The sequence below is a fragment of the Gadus chalcogrammus genome, chromosome 10, assembly GCF_026213295.1.
Source record: "Gadus chalcogrammus isolate NIFS_2021 chromosome 10, NIFS_Gcha_1.0, whole genome shotgun sequence".
NCBI lineage: Eukaryota > Metazoa > Chordata > Actinopteri > Gadiformes > Gadidae > Gadus > Gadus chalcogrammus.
In genome coordinates, this window is record NC_079421.1 from 1,474,918 (window position 1) to 1,495,736 (window position 20,819).

Consider the following 20,819-nt stretch of genomic DNA (forward strand, 5'->3'; position numbering starts at 1 on the left):
GCTCTCGAGCGACGGATCAATGAATAAAACATGTGATCGATCAGTACCTTAAATCTCCATCTTGTCACAACAACAAATTTCAAAGTGTGGTCCTTGCCCAGGATCTCCTCGTTGCATAAAATGTCCAGCTGAGAGAGACACAAAAACATCATTATTCAACCATTAGTGGGCCCGAAAAGGCTCTGGATTCAGTCCCGGATGTCCTCAGTCTTCATGAAGACGTCCTTGAGAGAGATGCCCTTCATTCCTGCCTGCTCCTTAAAGATGTGTAAGAATATCCAAGAGTATCCAAAAATGACTGCTAAAGACTAACAGAGGAAATGAGTCAATTAGAGACATAAAGACATGATAGTGTTGGGCATTTAGGCGTGTTAATTATAGTTGGATGAGGTTAAATAATTAAGAGAAAGACAGAAAGGGGGTCTAACACTACCTTGAGGTGAAGACGGAGGGTGAATAGAAAGGGGGAGAGAGGAATTAATAACAGAGGCAGATTAAAAGAGAAGGAAGGAAACAGTGGTGGACGAGAGGAAGAGAAGGACGGAGGAAGAACGAAAGAAGGGTGGGCTCAGGAAGAGAAAGAAGGGTGGGCTCAGGAAGAGAAAGAAGGGTGGGCTCAGGAAGAGAAAGAAGGGTGGGCTCAGGAAGAGAAAGCGAAAGTGTCCTGGTGAGTCTGTTTGGAGCAGTGCCAGGTCCAGACCGGAACCCATGGTCCCGGTAACGCACCATGGCTTATTCTGTCTTAGTCGTGTTATGGGAGCCCACCCTCCCTCCCCAGCCACCCACCCACCAACGTCCCCCACCCCTTCTCAATGATGGCAGATGCAAGAGAATAGCAGACATCAGCCCTGCATGGGTTAGCTCCGCCCTCTTAGGATGCAGCTGACACAATATCAATCAACACAATGCCTGAACACACACACACCTACTGACACATATAGAGCCTTACACCCACACCAGACAGAGGGGTACACACACAGACACACACAACACAGAGAGCTACCCATGCATACATACACTTAAGCTCACACGCAGTATGTGCCGTTTTGACGGAGACATGACGGAATGTTACTGGGTCGACACACTACCGAGGCCTGAGTGTATGTGGTGCCGGTGTTGGTTCTAAGGGGGTGTATCCGTGTGTGCTTTGTGTGTGAACTGATCTTGAATTTGATGTCTGTATGAGTGGAAGATTCTGTTTTTCGTTTAGAATTGGATTAATTTGTCCTTCATAGCAGACGCATGTATCCAAAACACATGTCGTTAAGGAGCAGGTAGGGGTAAGGACACATTGCTGCAGCTCGATTGTGACCGAGGTGGACCCTAGCGAATGGGAAAGCAGCATACGGAACCCCTGAAGCGTGTGGTGTGCCGCGCGGCCACCATGGGGCGCTGTACCTCGTTGAAGGAGGTGAGGTTGAGCTTCTTGGCGATGAACTTCTTGAGGTGCAGGACGGTGGCCTGAGCCGAGCAGCGAATCCACTTCCTCTTCAGCCCCCGCAGCTTACTGCTGTTGCACTCCAGACAGATGCTCACCTGCACACACACACACACACACACACACACACACACACACACACACACACACACACACACACACACACACACACACACACACACACACACACACACACACACACACACACACACACACACACACACACACACACACACACACACACCTCATTATTTGACGAATAAGCATTGACAAATGCAAACTCTCTAGGACCCTGATCGAAGTCATGCATGTTGAGTCGCACGTCCCTTTGAATGCATACAGCATGACATCACAGGCGATGTGTATATTCACCAGCGCTCCGTAGATTGCTGTGTATTAATGTCTCAATGTCGATAAAAGCTTTGTAGCGTAATGCAGAACGGTGGGGGTCTCCAGTCATGGAGAACGAGTGGACCACACTGGGTTTGTGGACTGCCAGACTGGAGAAAATAACTACAAAATGGAAATGTTGTACCAGACACCACAGGAAGATGGTCAAGGTTAAATTACAGCATGAACGTGTGTCTGATTGTATGATCTCTCAACAAAGGCCCTAATGTGTGTGTGTGTGTGTGTGTGTGTGTGTGTGTGTGTGTGTGTGTGTGTGTGTGTGTGTGTGTGTGTGTGTGTGTGTGTGTGTGTGTGTGTGTGTGTGTGTGTGTGTGTGTGTGTGTGTGTGTGTGTGTGTGTGTGTGTGTGTGTGATCATAAAGGATTGAAATATTCCAATGTAAAGTATTCCCTATACACGACTGTGACACAAAACTATTCACATATCTCTGGGGTATTTCAGAATGCGTTACCACGGAAACGGCAGAGCAGGTTGGTGATTTTGCTATGACCTTGGCGTCTTTCACCTTCTCCAGCTTCCCTCTCTTTCTCTCCATCTCTCTGAAACCCCCCCTCCTCTCTTCCTCCCCCACCCCCATGTATTTCTCTCTCTCCGTCTCACCCTTCTCCGTCTATCACTCAACCCTCTCCCATTCACCCTCTCTCTCCATTTGTCCTTCTCTCACCCGCAACCACTCATCTTTCTCTGTCTGTCTCTCTAGGCCCTTGTTCCTCTCTCTCTCACTTGCTCTCGCTCACTTGATGTGTGTGAATTGCATCAGCATACTCGGCAACATATAACCACCCACATTCACACATGGCAATCAAAGCTAGGGTAGGCAACTCGGAGAAACCAGCCAGAGTGAGTTATACTTCTTTAAACACCCAACCTCTCCCATTGGGCCATCCTTCTAGGTCTGCTGAGCGCGTCGTGGGTACACCCCAGTCATGCACAATGAGCGCACTGGCAGTGTGCGCAGGCAGCCGGGTAGGTAGAGAGATATGCAGACTACCCAATCCGTTACCAAGGGAAGTGCACGTGCACTAACTTGCATAGCATGAATGCATGTAGAGTGGGCTCCATGGTCTAACCAACCAGCCACAACCATCTCCTCCTCTCTCCCACCATCTCCCCCTCTCTCCCACCATCTCCTCCTCTCTCCCACCATCACCTCCTCTCTCCCACCATCTCCCCCTCTCTCCCCCACCATCTCCCCCTCTCTCCCACCATCTCCTCCTCTCTCCCACCATCACCTCCTCTCTCCCACCATCTCCCCCTCTCTCCCACCATCACCTCCTCTCTCCCACCATCACCTCCTCTCTCCCACCATCTCCTCCTCTCTCCCAAACCATCTCCTCCTCTCTCCCACCATCACCTCCTCTCTCCCACCATCACCTCCTCTCTCCCACCATCTCCCCCTCTCTCCCACCATCTCCTCCTCTCTCCCACCATCTCCCCCTCTCTCCCACCATCACCTCCTCTCTCCCACCATCTCCTCCTCTCTCCCACCATCTCCCCCTCTCTCCTCCATCTCCCCCTCTCTCCCACCATCTCCTCCTCTCTCCCACCATCACCTCCTCTCTCCCACCACCTCCCCCTCTCTCCCACCATCACCTCCTCATCTCCTCCTCTCTCCCACCATCTCCCCCTCTCTCCCACCATCTCCCCCTCTCTCCCACCATCTCCCCCTCTCTCCCACCATCTCCTCCTCTCTCCCACCACCTCCCCCTCTCTCCCACCATCACCTCCTCATCACCTCCTCTCTCCCACCATCTCCCCCTCTCTCCCACCATCTCCTCCTCTCTCCCACCATCTCCTCCTCTCTCCCACCATCTCCTCCTCTCTCCCACCATCACCTCCTCTCTCTCTCCATCTCCCCCTCTCTCCCACCATCTCCTCCTCTCTCCCACCATCTCCCCCTCTCTCCCACCATCTCCCCCTCTCTCCCACCATCTCCCCCTCTCTCCCACCATCTCCTCCTCTCTCCCACCACCTCCCCCTCTCTCCCACCATCACCTCCTCATCACCTCCTCTCTCCCACCATCTCCCCCTCTCTCCCACCATCTCCTCCTCTCTCCCACCATCTCCTCCTCTCTCCCACCATCACCTCCTCTCTCCCACCATCTCCCCCTCTCTCCCACCATCTCCTCCTCTCTCCCACCACCTCCCCCTCTCTCCCACCATCACCTCCTCATCACCTCCTCTCTCCCACCATCTCCCCCTCTCTCCCACCATCTCCTCCTCTCTCCCACCATCTCCTCCTCTCTCCCACCATCACCTCCTCTCTCTCTCCATCTCCCCCTCTCTCCCACCATCTCCTCCTCTCTCCCACCATCACCTCCTCTCTCCCACCATCTCCCCCTCTCTCCCACCATCTCCTCCTCTCTCCCACCATCACCTCCTCTCTCCCACCATCTCTCCCACCATCTCCCCCTCTCTCCCACCATCTCCTCCTCTCTCCCACCATCTCCCCCTCTCTCCCACCATCTCCCCCTCTCTCCCACCATCTCCCCCTCTCTCCCACCATCTCCTCCTCTCTCCCACCATCACCTCCTCTCTCCCACCATCTCTCCCACCATCTCCCCCTCTCTCCCACCATCTCCTCCTCTCTCCCACCATCTCCCCCTCTCTCCCACCATCTCCTCCTCTCTCCTCCTCTCTCCCACCATCTCCCCCTCTCTCCCACCATCTCCCCCTCTCTCCCACCCTCTCCTCCTCTCTCCCACCATCTCCTCCTTAGTACCTCATCTCTCCTCCACATATCTATTACATCCAGTCTGTCTAATCCGAGTCAATTCTTCTCCCCGTCGAGGATTTTAACTCATCTCAGTACTTTTCCTCTTCTTCTCCCACCTTGTGATCCTCTCCTTCTTATTGTTCTTCAGTGTGGTCGACGACGTGCGTCGCTCACGTCGCTATGCACCAGGCCTCAGCCTTCCCCGCGCCTTCACCCTCCCTGTCATTCTTCCGGCGGCAGTGGTGCCATTATGTATTCTGAACCCGTTTCAGAGGGCGGCTGAATGACCTTCGACCCACACCAGACACCGATGTCTCTCCCTGAGGGCAGGAAGCGAGCCGATTGGCTGCTGTTGACAGCTTCTTTCAGGGAGCACTTTTTATTCTAAAAGCACGTCGGAAGGCCAGAGAGCCATTTGGCCTACAGCTCTGCAGGATCATCGACATTTGAATTCAGATCTAATCCGCAGATTACCCCTGATAAGAATATTGCTAACAGTTGCTAGATAAGATTTTATCTACGTTATAGACCTGGTTGTTCCAATGCAATTACCAAAAGCTACGACGCATCGCAATTTTAACAACCGAAAGATAACAACAATCTTGTTCTTTACCTTCGGTTTGGAAATGAGGTGATAAAATGTAACAAAAAGAAAGGTTTAAAGAGTCTGTTTGGTCAGTTGAAGTCAACTTGTCTTGCTTCCTATTGGTTTAAAACGTTGTTTTTAGTAACTGCGCTGGGGGTCGGGGCTTACTGATGGATGGGATGCTTTGTTCGACATCAATTCAAATATAAAGAAACACAAGCTGATACTTTCAAAAAGGAGAATTTACCTAAATGAGAACAGAGAAATTGTTGAAAAAACATGACTGGCTTCCCCCAAAGCAAATAATAGTTTATCAGGAGAAGTTAGGACTCACATTTTGATGGGGATTAAACCTGCAAACATCCCGTCCCTAGAAGGCCTGCCGTGTGCTGCCAGCGTGGTTAAATGCACCTGATTGGTGGAGCCGTACCTGTTCGTCGCTACGGTGATAGTCGTTGTCCTCCTCTGGTTTCTCTTCCCCGGCCTCCTTATTTGTCGTCTCCTCAGATTTTGAGTCACCTGGTTAAAAGAATAAGAATAAGATGAGGGGCCCTAGCCTGCTAACGGGATGTTGATGATAGTGTGTGAGAACATTATGTATGTCAACACACACAAACCCCCACACACACACACACACTCACTCAGTGCATGGACAACACTAACCCATCATGCATTCTAATAAATCGATGCACAATACATGATCAAAGACTTGTTCAGATGTTGTTCGACCAAAACTCTAACAGTGATCCAACGTGATTGTCTTTCGGTGCCATCTAGTCCACATGGACCAAACAACATGAGCCATTATAAGAGGTGCTTATTGGTCCAATGCGGGGAGAAATCCTGCTCTGTTCTGACAGAAAAAGGCGGTCTGCCATCTGTTATTACTCTGTGCGGCTAATCAATTAAATGCTGGGGGTACGAGGTTCTTCTGATAGCCGGTTACAGAGTGTCCGTCCCTCTGTGATTTAAGAGCCGGTGTCTGTATTCCAGCAAAGATCATCAGAAATCACACACCACGGGCATTTCACCGTGCAAGGGTGTTGAAAGAAATCTTTACTCTCACTCCTCCTAAGGTGAGGATACCTGCTGCAAGACATGAAAATATGTCCTTCTACCTCCCTCCTTGGTGTCTTCTTTCTCCCTTACTTCAAAAGCACTAGCTCTCTATTCATCAGACGGGGAAGAGGGTAGATGAGGAGGATGGACGGATGGAGATAAAGAAAAGAAAGAAAGAAAGAAAGAAAGAAAGAAAGAAAGAAAGAAAGAAAGAAAGAAAGAAAGAAAGAAAGAGGGAGATGGAGAGAACGGCGGGACAGAGGGTGGGAGAGAGAGGTTTGGAGAGAGCTAGCACGAGACAGATAATCACAGTCAGACGAACATTAAACTTAAAAGAGGAACCGGCTTGTATTTCTCTCTCATGTCACTGATCAAAACAACCTAGGAGAGGAGTGATGTCTCCAAAATAACCAGAACACCGCCCATTTCACCAAACAGAGCGTTCAAGCACAGATCTCAACCGGTTTTGAAGTGATGAAAAGAGCTTTCTAGAGATTTGGGATCTACAGATTTCAAGGTTTCAACAGCCATCAAACCCAACAAAGTAGTCACCCCATACACAAACACACTCGCACACTCTGCCTTCCTCGTGGTTCAAATCCACAAGTGCCTCTTCAAAATCTAGATTCATTTCTTCGTGTTCTATTAATTAGTGTTTCATTTCTTTGATGACTCGAAGAAAAGGTAATTTATTTTGGGCAAACCATTTGGGTTTCTTGACGATGCAAGTTAATAACAAATGTTCATGCAAAGCATTTTGGAAACAATTACTCCAATGCATTTGAATAATTTGGTTTGCCTTTTGGGATGCTTGTGTGAGGAAGAACCAAAGCCAATCCCCCATAAGGGAGAAACTCAAATTAAACTGCTGCTGGTTTACAATCCTGGCCAAACATAAGTTAGTCAGGGTTTGCTTTTGTAGCACCTACCCTAAGAGGAGCTGTTCTTACCAAATTTTCCAGTGGCTCTTTATAATTAGATACGCAACATTAGTCCCACTCTCGAGACAACAGGAACCACTTAACGTTTCTAAAGTCTAGCAGTAAGGGCAATTTTTACACGCACGAAACAATAACGGCTTATAGAAGCAGTTGACGTGTTCTGATTGGCGTCCATCATCACCAGACGAAAGAGTCCTTTCAGGTCCTCGACCCTCGACAATCAGCAACAAGACATGCAGTACCCCGTCCTTCCCCAGAGACGATACCCATCGTCTTACTTTTGGACTCTTTTAATAGGTCAGGGTTAAAATAACAGACAAGAAATAAAAGCAACTCAGAGGAAAAACGGCTACATATCAAACCCTACAGACACATATAAACAGAATCTGGCCCGGATTGTGAGGGGATTGAGAAGAGAGGGGGCTAGGCCTTCTCTGCCATTAGCACGGCGCTGATTGTCCCCGGAGAGTGGCCGGCTGATGGCTGACCCGGAGTGGACAGGATGGGCTTTGGGTCCCCTCAAAGCAACCTTGAGGGCTCCCGGGTTCCAGGAATAGACCCCGGGGCTACAGCACATGGAATGGGAACATGGCTCTTCAAGTGGAGAGTGAAAACGCTCTCACCCGAGACTCTGACTCCCTCGCTCAGTCCTCTGTGCTCGTTTGGTTCGCCAATGAGCTACAGTTAAGAAAGCACCTGTCGCCCAGTTGGCAGGACAGAGATGTATGGAACAGCCAGTACTCTTTCTCTCTGCCATCTGCTCTCTGTGTATACTGCCTCACACGCTCCCTCCGTCTCTCTGTGTATACTGGCTCCGTCTCCCCCTTACGGTCTGTTTATCTCCCTCCCTTCTCTCCACGCTTTCAGATGTTGACTCATAACAGGAGTTTCTGGGGTGAGCCATATGAGAGAGAGCGCGACGGTATTTGAGTTCCACGATGTGCATGCCTTGGTTGTGAGTTCAACAATGTCTGTTCATCCGTGTGCATCCCTTGGTTATGTGTGCATGCCTAACTGCATGCGTGTGAGCGTTCCTGCGTGTTGGTGAGCGTGCGAGCGTGTCGGTCGGCTACAGAATAACCCGGAGCTTCCAGTCGCCAGTCTTGATTACCAGAGCTAAAGAGGGGGGGGGTTCAAATAGCGATTGGCCCCGGCAGCGTAAACAACCTCTGGGCACACATTCTGCCCCCCCCTCCCTGGTGGACCCCTACAGCAGCCGGGCCATCAAGCACCACTAGCAGGCCAGCCCCTCTCTGATTGGTTGATCTCCTCCTCCTCCTCCTGTATCTACGCTATCTTCAGCAGTCTGGCTGAGCTCTGCTCTTCTCAATTATTAGTTTAGCGCATCCAAGTCCCACAGCTAGCTTGGTTTAGGGGTTGTAGCATGACGCTAACTCACATAGCAAGCTGTAGCACATAGCTTAGCTTAAGCAGGTATAGCGTGATGCTTAAGGCTGGGTTTTACTGCTCCGCAAAGTGCTGCCCGTAGACACGGAGAGCCTTCTCCGTCGTCGGAGACCCTGTTCGAGACCCTCTCCGTAGCTCTACGTGCGCACCCAATATATTTTAACTATCCGTCGAGGCAACCGAGATGGACGGAGATGGCCTGTGATTGGTCCTCTAACAACTTAATTACCAGAATCACTTTTCCGGTTTGACTCATCTCACAACAACAGTACCGCCATTGTCGGAAGAGTTGGCTCTGTGACCGGTTGTACTTTGAATGTTGTATCGTATATTTTCAATATTTATCAGCTCCAACTCGCAAAGCAGTGTTAGGCCCAATCCCATTTCTACCCCTTCCCCCTCCCATTTCCCCTTCCCCTTACCCCTTCAAAACAAGGGGGAGGGGGAAGGGGAAGGGGTAGAAATGGGATTGGGCCTTTCTCTCTCGGTCGTCATTGTTCACCGTGACCCGGGGGCACAACGATCAACGACCGTACCGACCATTGCCGTCATGGGATTAGGCCAGTCCTGCGTAGGAACCTCTACTGATCGGGCGGCGAATTGCATTGCGTATCCAACATCCCGACAGAGAACTTGGAAAGCTTGAGGGGTCTCACTGTGGTTACAGAGTCGGAGTAGTGTACTTTAGCCTTTACTTATTTGAGCCGATGTAGCATGACGTAACCACACAGAGCTAGCTGGTAGTAGCATGAATAGCGTGCAGCCACCAGCCGCAGCTAGCCGTGCGCTGTGATAGGGTGTGAGTGGGGCAGGTTTTACCATTCCGTTGGTCCAGGGGGGTTTTCATGTTGCACAGCTCTCCTTTGATGTCCCCAGGAACCTCCATCCCCAACTTCTGATAGAAGTCTCTCTGCTTCTTCATCTCCGCTATACAAACAGAGACAGAGAAGACCCCTTTGAACTATAGTCAGAGGGCTCTTTGCAAAGTTGAGTGAGTGAGTGAGTGAGTGAGTGAGTGAGTGAGTGAGTGAGTGAGTGAGTGAGTGAGTGAGTGAGTGAGTGAGTGAGTGAGTGAGTGAGTGAGAGTCCCCTACCCTCTTGCAATCCTGGGACGAGCTTGTATACAATGTCTTGCATTGTTCTGTCATGTCTGAAAGAGAATAACAGCAGGGGTAAGCTTCTGATTATTAGTTTATGAACATGTAGAACATATGCATCACAGTGAATAAGATAAATAAAGTGGGTAAAAAAAGAGAGAGGTAAACATAAGCAGACCCATCATGCTGCCTAAATGGATAATTCGTGGTCAGACACAGCCCCCTAGTGTACAGAAGTAGAAAACCATCACAAGTGGAGTTTTTAATAGGTTCTTACTTATATTACTTATGAAATTATATCTCATTAAAAACATATTAGGGATTGGAGATCAAAGAGTTTCGGCAGTGTGTGTGTGTGTGTGTGTGTGTGTGTGTGTGTGTGTGTGTGTGTGTGTGTGTGTGTGTGTGTGTGTGTGTGTGTGTGTGTGTGTGTGTGTGTGTGTGTGTGTGTGTGTGTGTACCCTATGTACTGCAGCGGGTGACTTTGGTGAATCACGATTCTACAGGTGGGACACGTGTTGTTCTCCTCCAGGTACTTCACGAGACAGCTCCTGCAGACTACATCATGCATAACCACACAAACATATGTCATACGTTTGTGTCGCATATGTCTTTAATCTGCTGACGGTATGAGAGTTGTAAACAGTGAGAGCAGAATGGTGCAGATTTGGAAACCACACAACCCCTCCCAAGTCAGGCACAGTCAACTCCAAACAGATATTTTTACAGCAACTTTGATACACATGATTTAATATAACCAAATAAACCTTTTATTATTTACCATCTGGGATTAATAAAGTACTCCTCCTATGTAATAAAGTACTCTTCAGGCACAAGCCAGATATTTAGATCATGGCTTTACAATAAAAATGTTAATCATTCGATTTGCCACCTAAAATTATTGTTATTATAGTATGCTAGCGTGCTTGTACACTTAGTATTCATGACGTTTGTCTGGCTAGCCTGAGCAGCGCTAGATACTTATGTGTGTTGAGCTCAGTTGAACTATCATGGGAACTGCACCGACGTGACGAGAATCTCTTCATCTAAAAACATAATCTGGCGGTATCTCCTCCAGACAAGGTGTTGGCCTACAGCGCTCTCTAGTGGAATGTTGTGGCACTGCTGTGCATTAGCGCGTATTTTATGACGTTGTGGGGGAACATGCAGCAGCAGAGAAAATGAGGGACGTTATGCAGAGATCAAGAGAAATAAACTGGCAGAGAGAGAGAGACAGACGGACAGACAGAATAAGCAAAAGCGAGAAAGCTAGAGCGAGGATGCACCGTAGTATCACAAGTGTGTTGGTATACAGAGATTTTAACATGATGGATAGATTTTGGCATTGTGCGTATGTGACTCAGACTCACAGGTGTGTAAACACTCCGTAACCGTGGTAGCATCGATCAGGTATCCCTCACACAGCCGACAGGTGATGTGGGCGTTGATGTCCCACAACTTGATCTTCCTGGTCAGCATGTCGGGGTTCTACACACACACACACACACACACACACACACACACACACACACACACACACACACACACACACACACACACACACACACACACACACACACACACACACACACACACACACACACACACACACACACACGGGAGTGAGTGAGTGCCGTTAGCAGGTAAATAGACAGACAAAATAACAATAATAAGGTATGGACGACGTCATGACTAACCACCAGCTAAAGAGCAACCGCAGTTACCACATCGCACAAGGGCCACAACTCATGATTATCGGGGTCGGCACCCTATTGCAATGCTGCCAAACGAGCACGCGAGGTGCCATAACAATGCCATTACACGGGCATGAGCAATATCAAAATTAATCTATTCGTTACGTAATTGAGTAATTACAAACCTGGATAATGCATTATGGTTGACAAAATAATAACACATTTAGAAATAATGCTAAAATAATTCACTATTCTCAAACAACATAATTACTTATAACATCACACAGACAGCCGTGCATAATTTGTGAGTCTACCGCCATCACTTCCTCCCTTGGTGCGGGGTGGTTCACTTACGTTGGCGTCTACACCGCCAAAAGTTGGGGGGGGGGGGTCCCTAAATAAGCGTGCTGAGCCGTACTTATTTTTCGCTACTCCTTCGTTGGGGTACCAAGCGGTCTGAAAGGCCGCCGAAAAGGTGGAGCTACACACGCCGGCGGTTGATTGGTCAATAGAATAGTCACTTTTGTGCGACAGGGGGATAAAAACAAAGAAAACACAGAGCTCCCCCCGAGGTAATTTTTGGACAACGGCGAAAGCTTTGTTTATTGAAGAAAATGTCGCACAAAAGTTTGCCGTCCTTCTTGGACGTACTCCAATGTTGCCCTTCGTTTAATGTGTTGCTTTCTTCTTTCTCATTGAATATAGCAGCAGGCTACACTGTGTCACGCTGCTATGATGTCGCAATGCTTACGTAGCTGCCACGGCTGTCGCCATCCGGCTTAAACCGCGTCCTACCATAAGGGTACTGTCGGCAGTGGGAACGCCAGCCGTAACCGTACCGAACCGCTCGGTGGAAACGAGGCATTATACCATCAGGCTGAGAGAACGCAGTGATATGCAAGGAACTAGTTTGTTTAAAGCCGAAAAGTGGAGGAAGTCGCAACAATATTTACTGATCATTTTGAGGTGAGAGGGTTGATATCAACAAGATATTTGCCGTTACAACCTCTGAAGCCCCCAAATGGTAGGGAAGCAGAGAGGACTCTTTAATCAGAAGATATTTTGGTATTGGCGCACTAGACGGTAAGCGAACAGCAGCATTAATGAAATAAATAAGTTAATGCATGTTATGAAAAGAATAACTGCTACGGGGTATAGGAATATTTTGTAAACATTGGTAAGTGGCCGGACAGCCAAAAGGTTGCCGACCCCTGGTTATGCCCGTTGTTTATGATTAATCACTTGATAAAATAAATCTAAATGATCACCAGAGCCCTAAGAGCTTGCATTTAGTATAATAATGAGGAACCCCCAAATGGTTCAATTTCTGAAGCTCCAAGTATCAAAAAGGGTATATTTGCCTAATTCATTGATTAAAACAATCAAAATAATAAATGTATTTATGTTGATCAAATTAATTAATTTACAAAAAATGACAAAAAGTTTCAACGACACCTATTACCAACCGAAGAGAAAGGCGGGAAAAGGTCAGGGGTCACACTCACCCCTAGCGCCGCCATGTGGACACTGCGGTTGTCGTGGCGACCACTAGCGTTCCTGTTGATGTGCACCGCTGACGTGGCTAACGTCGTTTACCGCTAACTCCTCATCATGGAATACCCCTCCTCAGCACCTGGAGAGAGAATGGGGGGGGAGGAAGAGAGGTGAGGAAAGGGGTGGAAGGGAGGGAGGGAGGGAGGGAGGGAGGGAGGGAGGGAGGGAAGGGGGAGAGGAGGGATGAAGAAGGAGAGAAGATGGAAGGAACATTGTTAGAATAATCTGTATTATTAAGAAGAGTTCTTTGGGGGAGAATAAGTATTCTGGGACTGTACGAATAGAAAAGGCTGCTTACATCAAACTGATCTGTAAACAATTCTGAATAGAATCTTGCTTTGCCCTTGCTTGTTCCCAGTAACTAAAGCTTCACCTCATTCCCACAGCTCCCAGTATGTCCTGCTTTAGCACAACCCGACGTGGTAACTACCGTTACCTGGCGCCCGAATGTGGGGTTGATTAAGAGGAATTCTGTCACGGCAAAGGTTCTGTTGTGAGAAGTGTGTGTGTTGTTTGACTGAAGAATCCATGACTTGTGGAAACAGCCAGCCTCTCTGAGTGCGAGGTTATGATGGGAACAACAGTAGTGAAAAAAATAACAGTGGTGTCTGTCTGTCTGTCTCTCACACACACACACGTTATAGAGGCTGCATGCACAAGTGCACACACACTCTGCAGTGTATAGGGTACAGACATCTTCACTACCACACACACACACACACACACACACACACACACACACACACACACACACACACACACACACACACACACACACACACACACACACACACACACACACACACACACACACACACACACACACACACACACACACCAGGGTCAGCCAAGCCGTCTACCAGACTGTAAAATGAGCTTGTTCGTGTGCAGGGTGTGTGAGGGGGACTTTTAAGGACACGCGCGGCAAGAGCCAATCAGAAAGCAGAACAGGAATGCCCTTATCGCCGAACATGGGAAGTCTGGGTTCTTAGCAGCGTGCTGCGAGTAATGATGTTCATCTCAACGTGAAGCTATATTTCTCATGCCAGGGCAGACATGCTACCACCGATGCTGTTGCTGTTGATGTCTTGGGGAGGCAAAGACTGTGGGTTCTTAGCATGTTATCAGCATGCTTTATGGACGCATACTAGACTAACTACAGAGTAAAGAGATAATGAGACTAACTCTGGTATAGCAGAAGCTCATAGATGCACAATGACAATGGGAAGTGCCGGCGGAGACACAGAGGGTTGATTGAAAGAGGAAGTTTGGCTAGGATTGCACATGTTTTTACACTGCCAAATATGCCCGTCTTATGCACACCTTTTTCCCGGCATGGTCCGCGCGTTTACACTGCCCGAGGTAAATTGCCTGCTTGAGCTAGCACCCCGATTTACCCTCCCGGACCCTACACACATTGGCAGTTTCATTTGATGTAAATTCGATAAGACGCTCCGTGGTTCCGGTGGGAAACAATGTTTTCTGCACTTGCAAATAGTTAATCGTGTTTGAAGCCTGCACTCAGACGTGAACTTATTCCTGCATGATGGTGTCTTCATTCATAAAATAATAAAAATTTGGGGGTATGTAAATTATTATTAAGACGTCTAGACTCCGCGCGACAGCCCGCCTCCTCCAATGAACCAAGAAAGCCCACACAGTGACTAACAGGGATTTTACCCCCTTGATTTCACACAGGGAAAACTGTGAAATTGCCGGGCATGCCAAGCTGCGAACAAAACCTCCTTGGCAGTGTAAAAAGGCCTACAGACAAACACACACAGCAGCATGTTCTCTGTAATACAGAAACTATTAGTCTTAGATCTTAGCGATTAATAGAAATGAATAAGTCAAGTAGTATTTTATAACGGAGAATTGTTGAATTGTTAATTTAAAGTAAAAGCTGTGTCCAGGGAAAATCTGGTCTTCTGCTAAACTATACCTGCTCAAAAGGTTGACCTTTTAAAGGTCAATGGCATGCTATTTTATGGATGCTTTTATATAGGTGATAGTGGGCCCCTAATACAGCATTTGAAGACGTTCAAGAAATTCATCCTTTATGCAGAAATACAGCCACTACAAGCCACTACAAGCCAGTCCCACAATGAGGGGACTGGCTCATTGTGCCAGAAGATTGAATAGCTTTTGAACTTTAATTAGTAGGCCTAAGTTGGAGTTCCTTAGTTTTTCCCCGTGGAAGTGAACATCTGTTGTTCCGTTCCAAATCAGCTGTCCTCTGCCATCTCAGCCCTTACGGGAGCTTTTCAATTCATTCTGGAACGTGCATCTTTTCAGGGAATTTGTACAATAAATCCATAACAAATACCGAATATTGATTGTCTTATGTGTCCGTAATCCATTATATTGACCGGGTATTCCCAAGACACTCACGCTCTGCAGCAAGCCAGTCACAGTTGATTGGCGCGGCCCTGTACAGCAAACGTAAACAAACAACAAAGCTAAGGTTAGCATTTCGCTAAGCATTTCTTTTCCTCCCGAGATCCCGCTAATGTTCCGTTATAAAGTAAAGGGAAACAAGATATATATTCTTCCTCCACCTCTCTTGCTTCTCTTGCTTGGTGTCGCTGATAGTTTGCCTCCCTCGCTCTGGTAACGTCACCTACGTGAAAAAAAGAACGGAGCTCCGAATACTGATTCAAGCTTCGAATCTAAATTTTCCGAACGAGTATTAGAATATTTTCAAATGATTCGGGCCAGCTCTAGTATCACAATGGCTTGGATTCATAATATGCTCCGGTTTGAAACCTGGAGCTCTATATCTAATACATACCCAGAATGAACCGCGACATTGAGGAGAAAGCCGGGAGACATCCTGGGCAACAATCCCTTTCTCCTCCATGTTCAATCTGGAATTCAGGGAGTCAAAGCCAAAGTTCCTTTCCCCCCCAATTCCGATTCCTCTATTATTCCCCGAGGAGCAATTCGGTTTTACAGCTAACCCATCCATCAAGGGTAAAAAGTACAAGGGTAAACACGCCCACCTGTGATGTCATAAGGGGCAGATTTCCAAAACGGCTTGTGGCTGCTAATCACACCACACCTGGTGGCATGTCATGGGACCTTTAAGTTAGAAAACCTACTAAAGTGACATTTTCATTGCCTGGGACCTTTAAAATCTAGGCCGATGACAATGTTCAGGCAGGCATTATGCATGCAGGCTTTATGCTGCCTCTCTTAACGTCGTCCTTATCTGAATCGGCCATCAGCAAACACTCCCAGTGTTTCAAGAAAAAAATAAAACATAGTGGTCCTTTAATGCTCACATAAAAACAGAATAATTAAGCATTGAAATAACTTATCAGGTTATTTTGCCTCTGAATTTAACTCTTTAAATTTTCAGTTAATAATTTTCACCTTTAATTTTCCATGTTCAATGTATAAAATTCACCTTTAAAAAATTAAACGTCCCCAAATTCAACATGCCTGAGCTGCAAAATTCAATGTAGGAAATTCAGTGTTAACATTAAAATCATCACGGTCAAGCAAGGAGAGCGAGCGGGAATAATTACTTAGTGTCACTCGTTGGATACCTGATTCTAGGCATTTTTCAAAAAGGAAATGGTCAAATATATACTGTTGTGTTACATTTCATTGACTAAAAATGCGTTAGAACACGTCAATCTCGAAGACGAGTTTGTGCAGATTTTTTCATTTTCGTTTTCTGACCGAGGTAATATACCAGCCTGAGTTCGCACCCCAATTTACCCTCCCTCTACACATATTGGCGGTTTCATTTTGATGTAAACGTGATTAGACGGCTCCGCAGTTCCAGGGGCGGGACTTGGGTAGAGGTGTCGCTGTGTTGTCTCCTCAACAGAGACAACACAGCGATAAACATGACTAGTTCTAACTGGAGCTACAGTGAAAACCGCAAGCTGCTGATCATGTGAGAGAAGTTGATGCAGTCGCAGGAAACGAAGACTGGGAAAGATGCGAAGGATGTTAACACTAACAACAAATTCATACATTGAATTTTGCAGACCAATGTGCAATCAACGATTGAGCGTGGTCTGGCAGTAGCCAGGCTAGCTGCTTGCAGCTTTCTCAAGAACAATTCATCCAAACAACATCACACTCGACACTGCAGCTTCTGGGGACCGCAAGTAAGTCACCCGGCAAGTGTAAATTTGTAAAACAGTTTACGAGAAAAATCCCAATTTAATCTCCTTTGTAATACCTAAAGCATGGATTTAATTTTTGCGGAGGAATTAATGTCCAAATAGGCGTATTAGTGGCTTGGTTAAGGTTAACCACCGCTGCATTTAGCAGCTGTTCCTGAAGGCTATCTTTGACTAGTGGACTCGAGGGAAGTTAAGAAAGTGGTTTGGTTGTTGTATAACGATAGTATACGTATTTAGCATCCAAGTAAAGTGACCAAGTGAACTGCAGACAAAGAACCGTGGCTTGCTGAGGCCCTTTGACGACGTAGTTGTTGACTTGCGAGACTGTCTGCAGAGCCCTGAAGCCCCGCCCCCACTGCGGCATGGAACGCTGTTGGCTGATGGTTCATTCATATTGAAGGTTCTGTGTGTCCAAATTAGTTGACACTTCCCACTCCTCACTGCCCCAACAATTCCCACGCCAAGTGTGGAGTAAATCAGATGAACGGTCCAAGAGATATGCAGGGACATTCGTACATACAGACTGAGGCCCTCAGTGGGTTTATAGGGCCTCAGTTTGAATGTCTGTCGGTGAAAAACAGAAAAATGCACCCCTGCGTTTTCGTGTTAGGATTCGTGTGGACGCCAGATAGGCAAACGATGACGTCATCGCCCACCCACCAGGTTGGCAACATTAGATTTCCGTCTAATTTGTTTTTTTTGTATTATTTTTGTAGCTTGAAATACAGCCCTTTGGTAAATTTAATTGCCAACTGTACGTTAAAAAGTATTTTCTGCTCAATCTGAAAGGTTAACAAGTCAACTGTATGTTTGTATACGGCGCATAGGCTTGATGCGCCTGCTCTGCCTTCTTTTTTTTGGAAGGAGAAACAGCGCCACATAGAGGCCTTGAATATGTACCACAGCGTTTCTGCAGCCAATGCGTTTTTGCAATGAGTCAGTCATTAGAGAAGTTCCTGGAACACTGGCAAGAAAAACGGAAGGGAAAATATTGTTTTCGTCCGTGTTGACAGGGCCTGAGTTTCCTCACTTTATAGGTAGAAGCAAATTGATGGGCTTCTACTTGAGTGGCGAATACAACAACGCCACATGGCGGTGTAATGATTAAGTAATGCTAGATTGTAGGGCTGCAGGATATATCGGCTATGTACGATATATCGATATAATTTCCAAGGGGATACAAGATTTGACAATATCGTTTATATCGATATGCGTTAAAATGGTCAGTTTCCCCCTCAAGCGTCTGCAGCGCTTGCCTTGGAGACTGTGAGCGCGACCCCTCCCCCTCCCACTCTGTCTTTCCGAACGTGCCGTGTGCAAAGACGCCTCATTCCCGCCCCCGCCGCCCCCTCACAACACAACAAGCATGGATGATACCCGTAAAGAAAACGAGACGGCGGCGGGAGACGAAATTGTTTCAAAGAGGAGAAACAACGGCTCCATATATTGTTTTGCATAGGTGATTATTTTGTGAAGGTGAAAAACGTCCCTTTTTTTTTTTACATGTTCGTTCAATTCTGTTGAAAATAACGATACAAAATCACATGTTGCAGTCATACTGACCTATGTTTTAATAAAAGTGCTTGCAACATCTCACATGTGGCTTTTGACACATCTATCCCACTCTAGAAAATATCGAGATATATATCGTATATCGCCATTCAGCCAAAAAATATCGGGATATCATATTTTGCCCATATCGTGCAGCCCTACTAGATTGACTAAAATATTAAATAAAACAGTACTTGTCACACGTAAACACACCAGTAGGATACCATTGTTTGCAGGTTTTTGGCGGATGATCAATGTGTGAAACAAAGATTGCCAAGCGTGTATCAAAAAAAAACACGAATACACAGAAAATACTTTTTTCAAAAGTTTTGTTTTCAGTGTAACAAGCTCTTTTTGGTTGTGGACAGGAGGCCAACACGCAGAGAAAAGCCTATGTTTTTATAAATACCCATATTACGTGTGAACAATTATAGTTTTTTATTCTTATTCATTCTCAACAGGTAACAGTCAGGTAGGTATTGATTTGTAGCTTATCCTGGTATACCGCAATGCATTTTCAGTTATCTAACTTTCTATGAGCTGTGTGCGCCAGTAAACAGGGGTGAGGAGCTAGAAGAATAAGAACACCAAAAGAAGAACAACGAAGACAAGCATAAAGTTTTTTTCAAATAATTTGACAAATGCAATTCCAACATGTAACTGAATCGGCTATCCCTTTATCGGAAGTCTCTCCCCGTCTCTTGAACTTGTCGCTTAACCATGTTACTGAATACCCCCCCTCTCGCTCTCCTCTAACCCACGTCACTGAGGAACGTGCCCGCTCGCTCTCCTCTTAACCCATGTCACTGAAGGTTCCTCCCTCTCCCTATCCTCTAACCCAGTGGTCAGCAACCTTTTCAACATGCAGTGCCAGTTTGACATTTTCTCGTTAATGAGTGTGCCCTAAGCAACAATATATAAAAAATTAAGCTGAATTATGACGAAGCGTCTAAAAACATTTCCAGAAGACCTGGAATTGTACTATTTTCATATAGTCCAGAATCATGCATCAACATTTTAAATGTTTTTTTTGTTTTTATATTTGCAACATGGGCTTACAAATTATAATTACATATGTCCCATCTTAAAACACCATTTTCAGAAACTCATTCAAAAACATATTTGCACTGTGAGAAATGTAATAAACGAGAATATTGGAACCATACACATCAAGATCTTTAAGGCATGTACAGCTTTGCAAAACCATGTGAAGGCGATGCATACAGGCCACTTGCAACAATATTTTAAATATTTTCTTCTCCATTACTCACAACATAGGTTTATAAACTATTAATTGATCCCATTTCAGAAAAATGCTTTCTGTAACTAATTGAAACATAATTGCACTGGGAGGAAATGCCCAAAACAAAAGAAAAATCGGTAGTAATGATTATGCTGCCTTTTGTAACGCCAATATATGCGGACCGAGCCACCACCGAACCGAACCGCTGGGTGGAAACGAGAGATTCTGAAAACTGAAAAGGCATTTTTTTAATAATAATAAGGTTTGCCTTATTATTATTATAATAAGGTTCGCCTCTTGCGAACCTCATCCCTACTTCATATTCCTCCCCTTGCAAGCCCGGCCCCCTACACCCCCCGTTGATTCCACTGTGGGAACGACATCGATGTCCGCATATAAAGCATTAAGTGTGAATCAACCTAAGGGTCGAACGTCCTGATAAACAAATGCGGCGAAAAGGTGGAGGACAAGGTCCAACGCCGTCTCTCTAGTTCATTTAGCTGTGACCGCAGATAGCACGGAGGCTACCTGATCATCTTAAATGTTGCTGCAACGATGCATCATATATTTCGTTGCATTCACAACATCCGAAGCATCGATCGATGATAGATTGGAGCATGAGTTAGAGAGAAGAAAAAACAAAGAAGAAAGGCGTCGCGAACGAGTTTGTTACCAGAGAAAGAGATTGTCTTTTTTGCTTCATCTCCCATACCAAACACTGGGACAAATGTAGTCGATTTCTGTGTTTAACTGAGAAAACAGGGACTGGAAGGCCGGGACCCTATAATGTTCAGCTAACTGTTGTAAATAATAATTAAAAAAAATCTAGATACACGTGCAGCTGTGAACTCATGTATTGTAAGATGTGTACTTTCATTATTATTAAAATATTTTTTAACCATTTCAGTGAACACAAGGCAATACACTGATTATCAATTAGTGTGCCTCTCAATGAAATGCAAAAGCAGACCGAAGCGTCA

At 46.4% G+C, this 20,819-nt stretch overlaps 1 protein-coding gene across 1 annotated transcript in view; it reads right to left on the reverse strand.

Annotated features, from left to right (window-relative positions):
• LOC130390672 (polycomb group RING finger protein 3) overlaps positions 1 to 20,819 on the reverse strand; it is a 38,680-nt gene that overhangs the window by 7,388 nt on the left and 10,473 nt on the right. The window contains exons 2-9 of the mRNA XM_056600754.1: positions 12,855 to 12,982; positions 11,026 to 11,143; positions 10,117 to 10,213; positions 9,653 to 9,708; positions 9,378 to 9,485; positions 5,582 to 5,670; positions 1,399 to 1,536; positions 48 to 128 (exon numbers count right to left, since the gene is read on the reverse strand). Coding sequence (XP_056456729.1) covers positions 48 to 128; positions 1,399 to 1,536; positions 5,582 to 5,670; positions 9,378 to 9,485; positions 9,653 to 9,708; positions 10,117 to 10,213; positions 11,026 to 11,143; positions 12,855 to 12,869 — 702 coding nt within the window. The 5' untranslated portion in view covers positions 12,870 to 12,982. The remainder of the gene's footprint in view (positions 1 to 47; positions 129 to 1,398; positions 1,537 to 5,581; positions 5,671 to 9,377; positions 9,486 to 9,652; positions 9,709 to 10,116; positions 10,214 to 11,025; positions 11,144 to 12,854; positions 12,983 to 20,819) is intronic.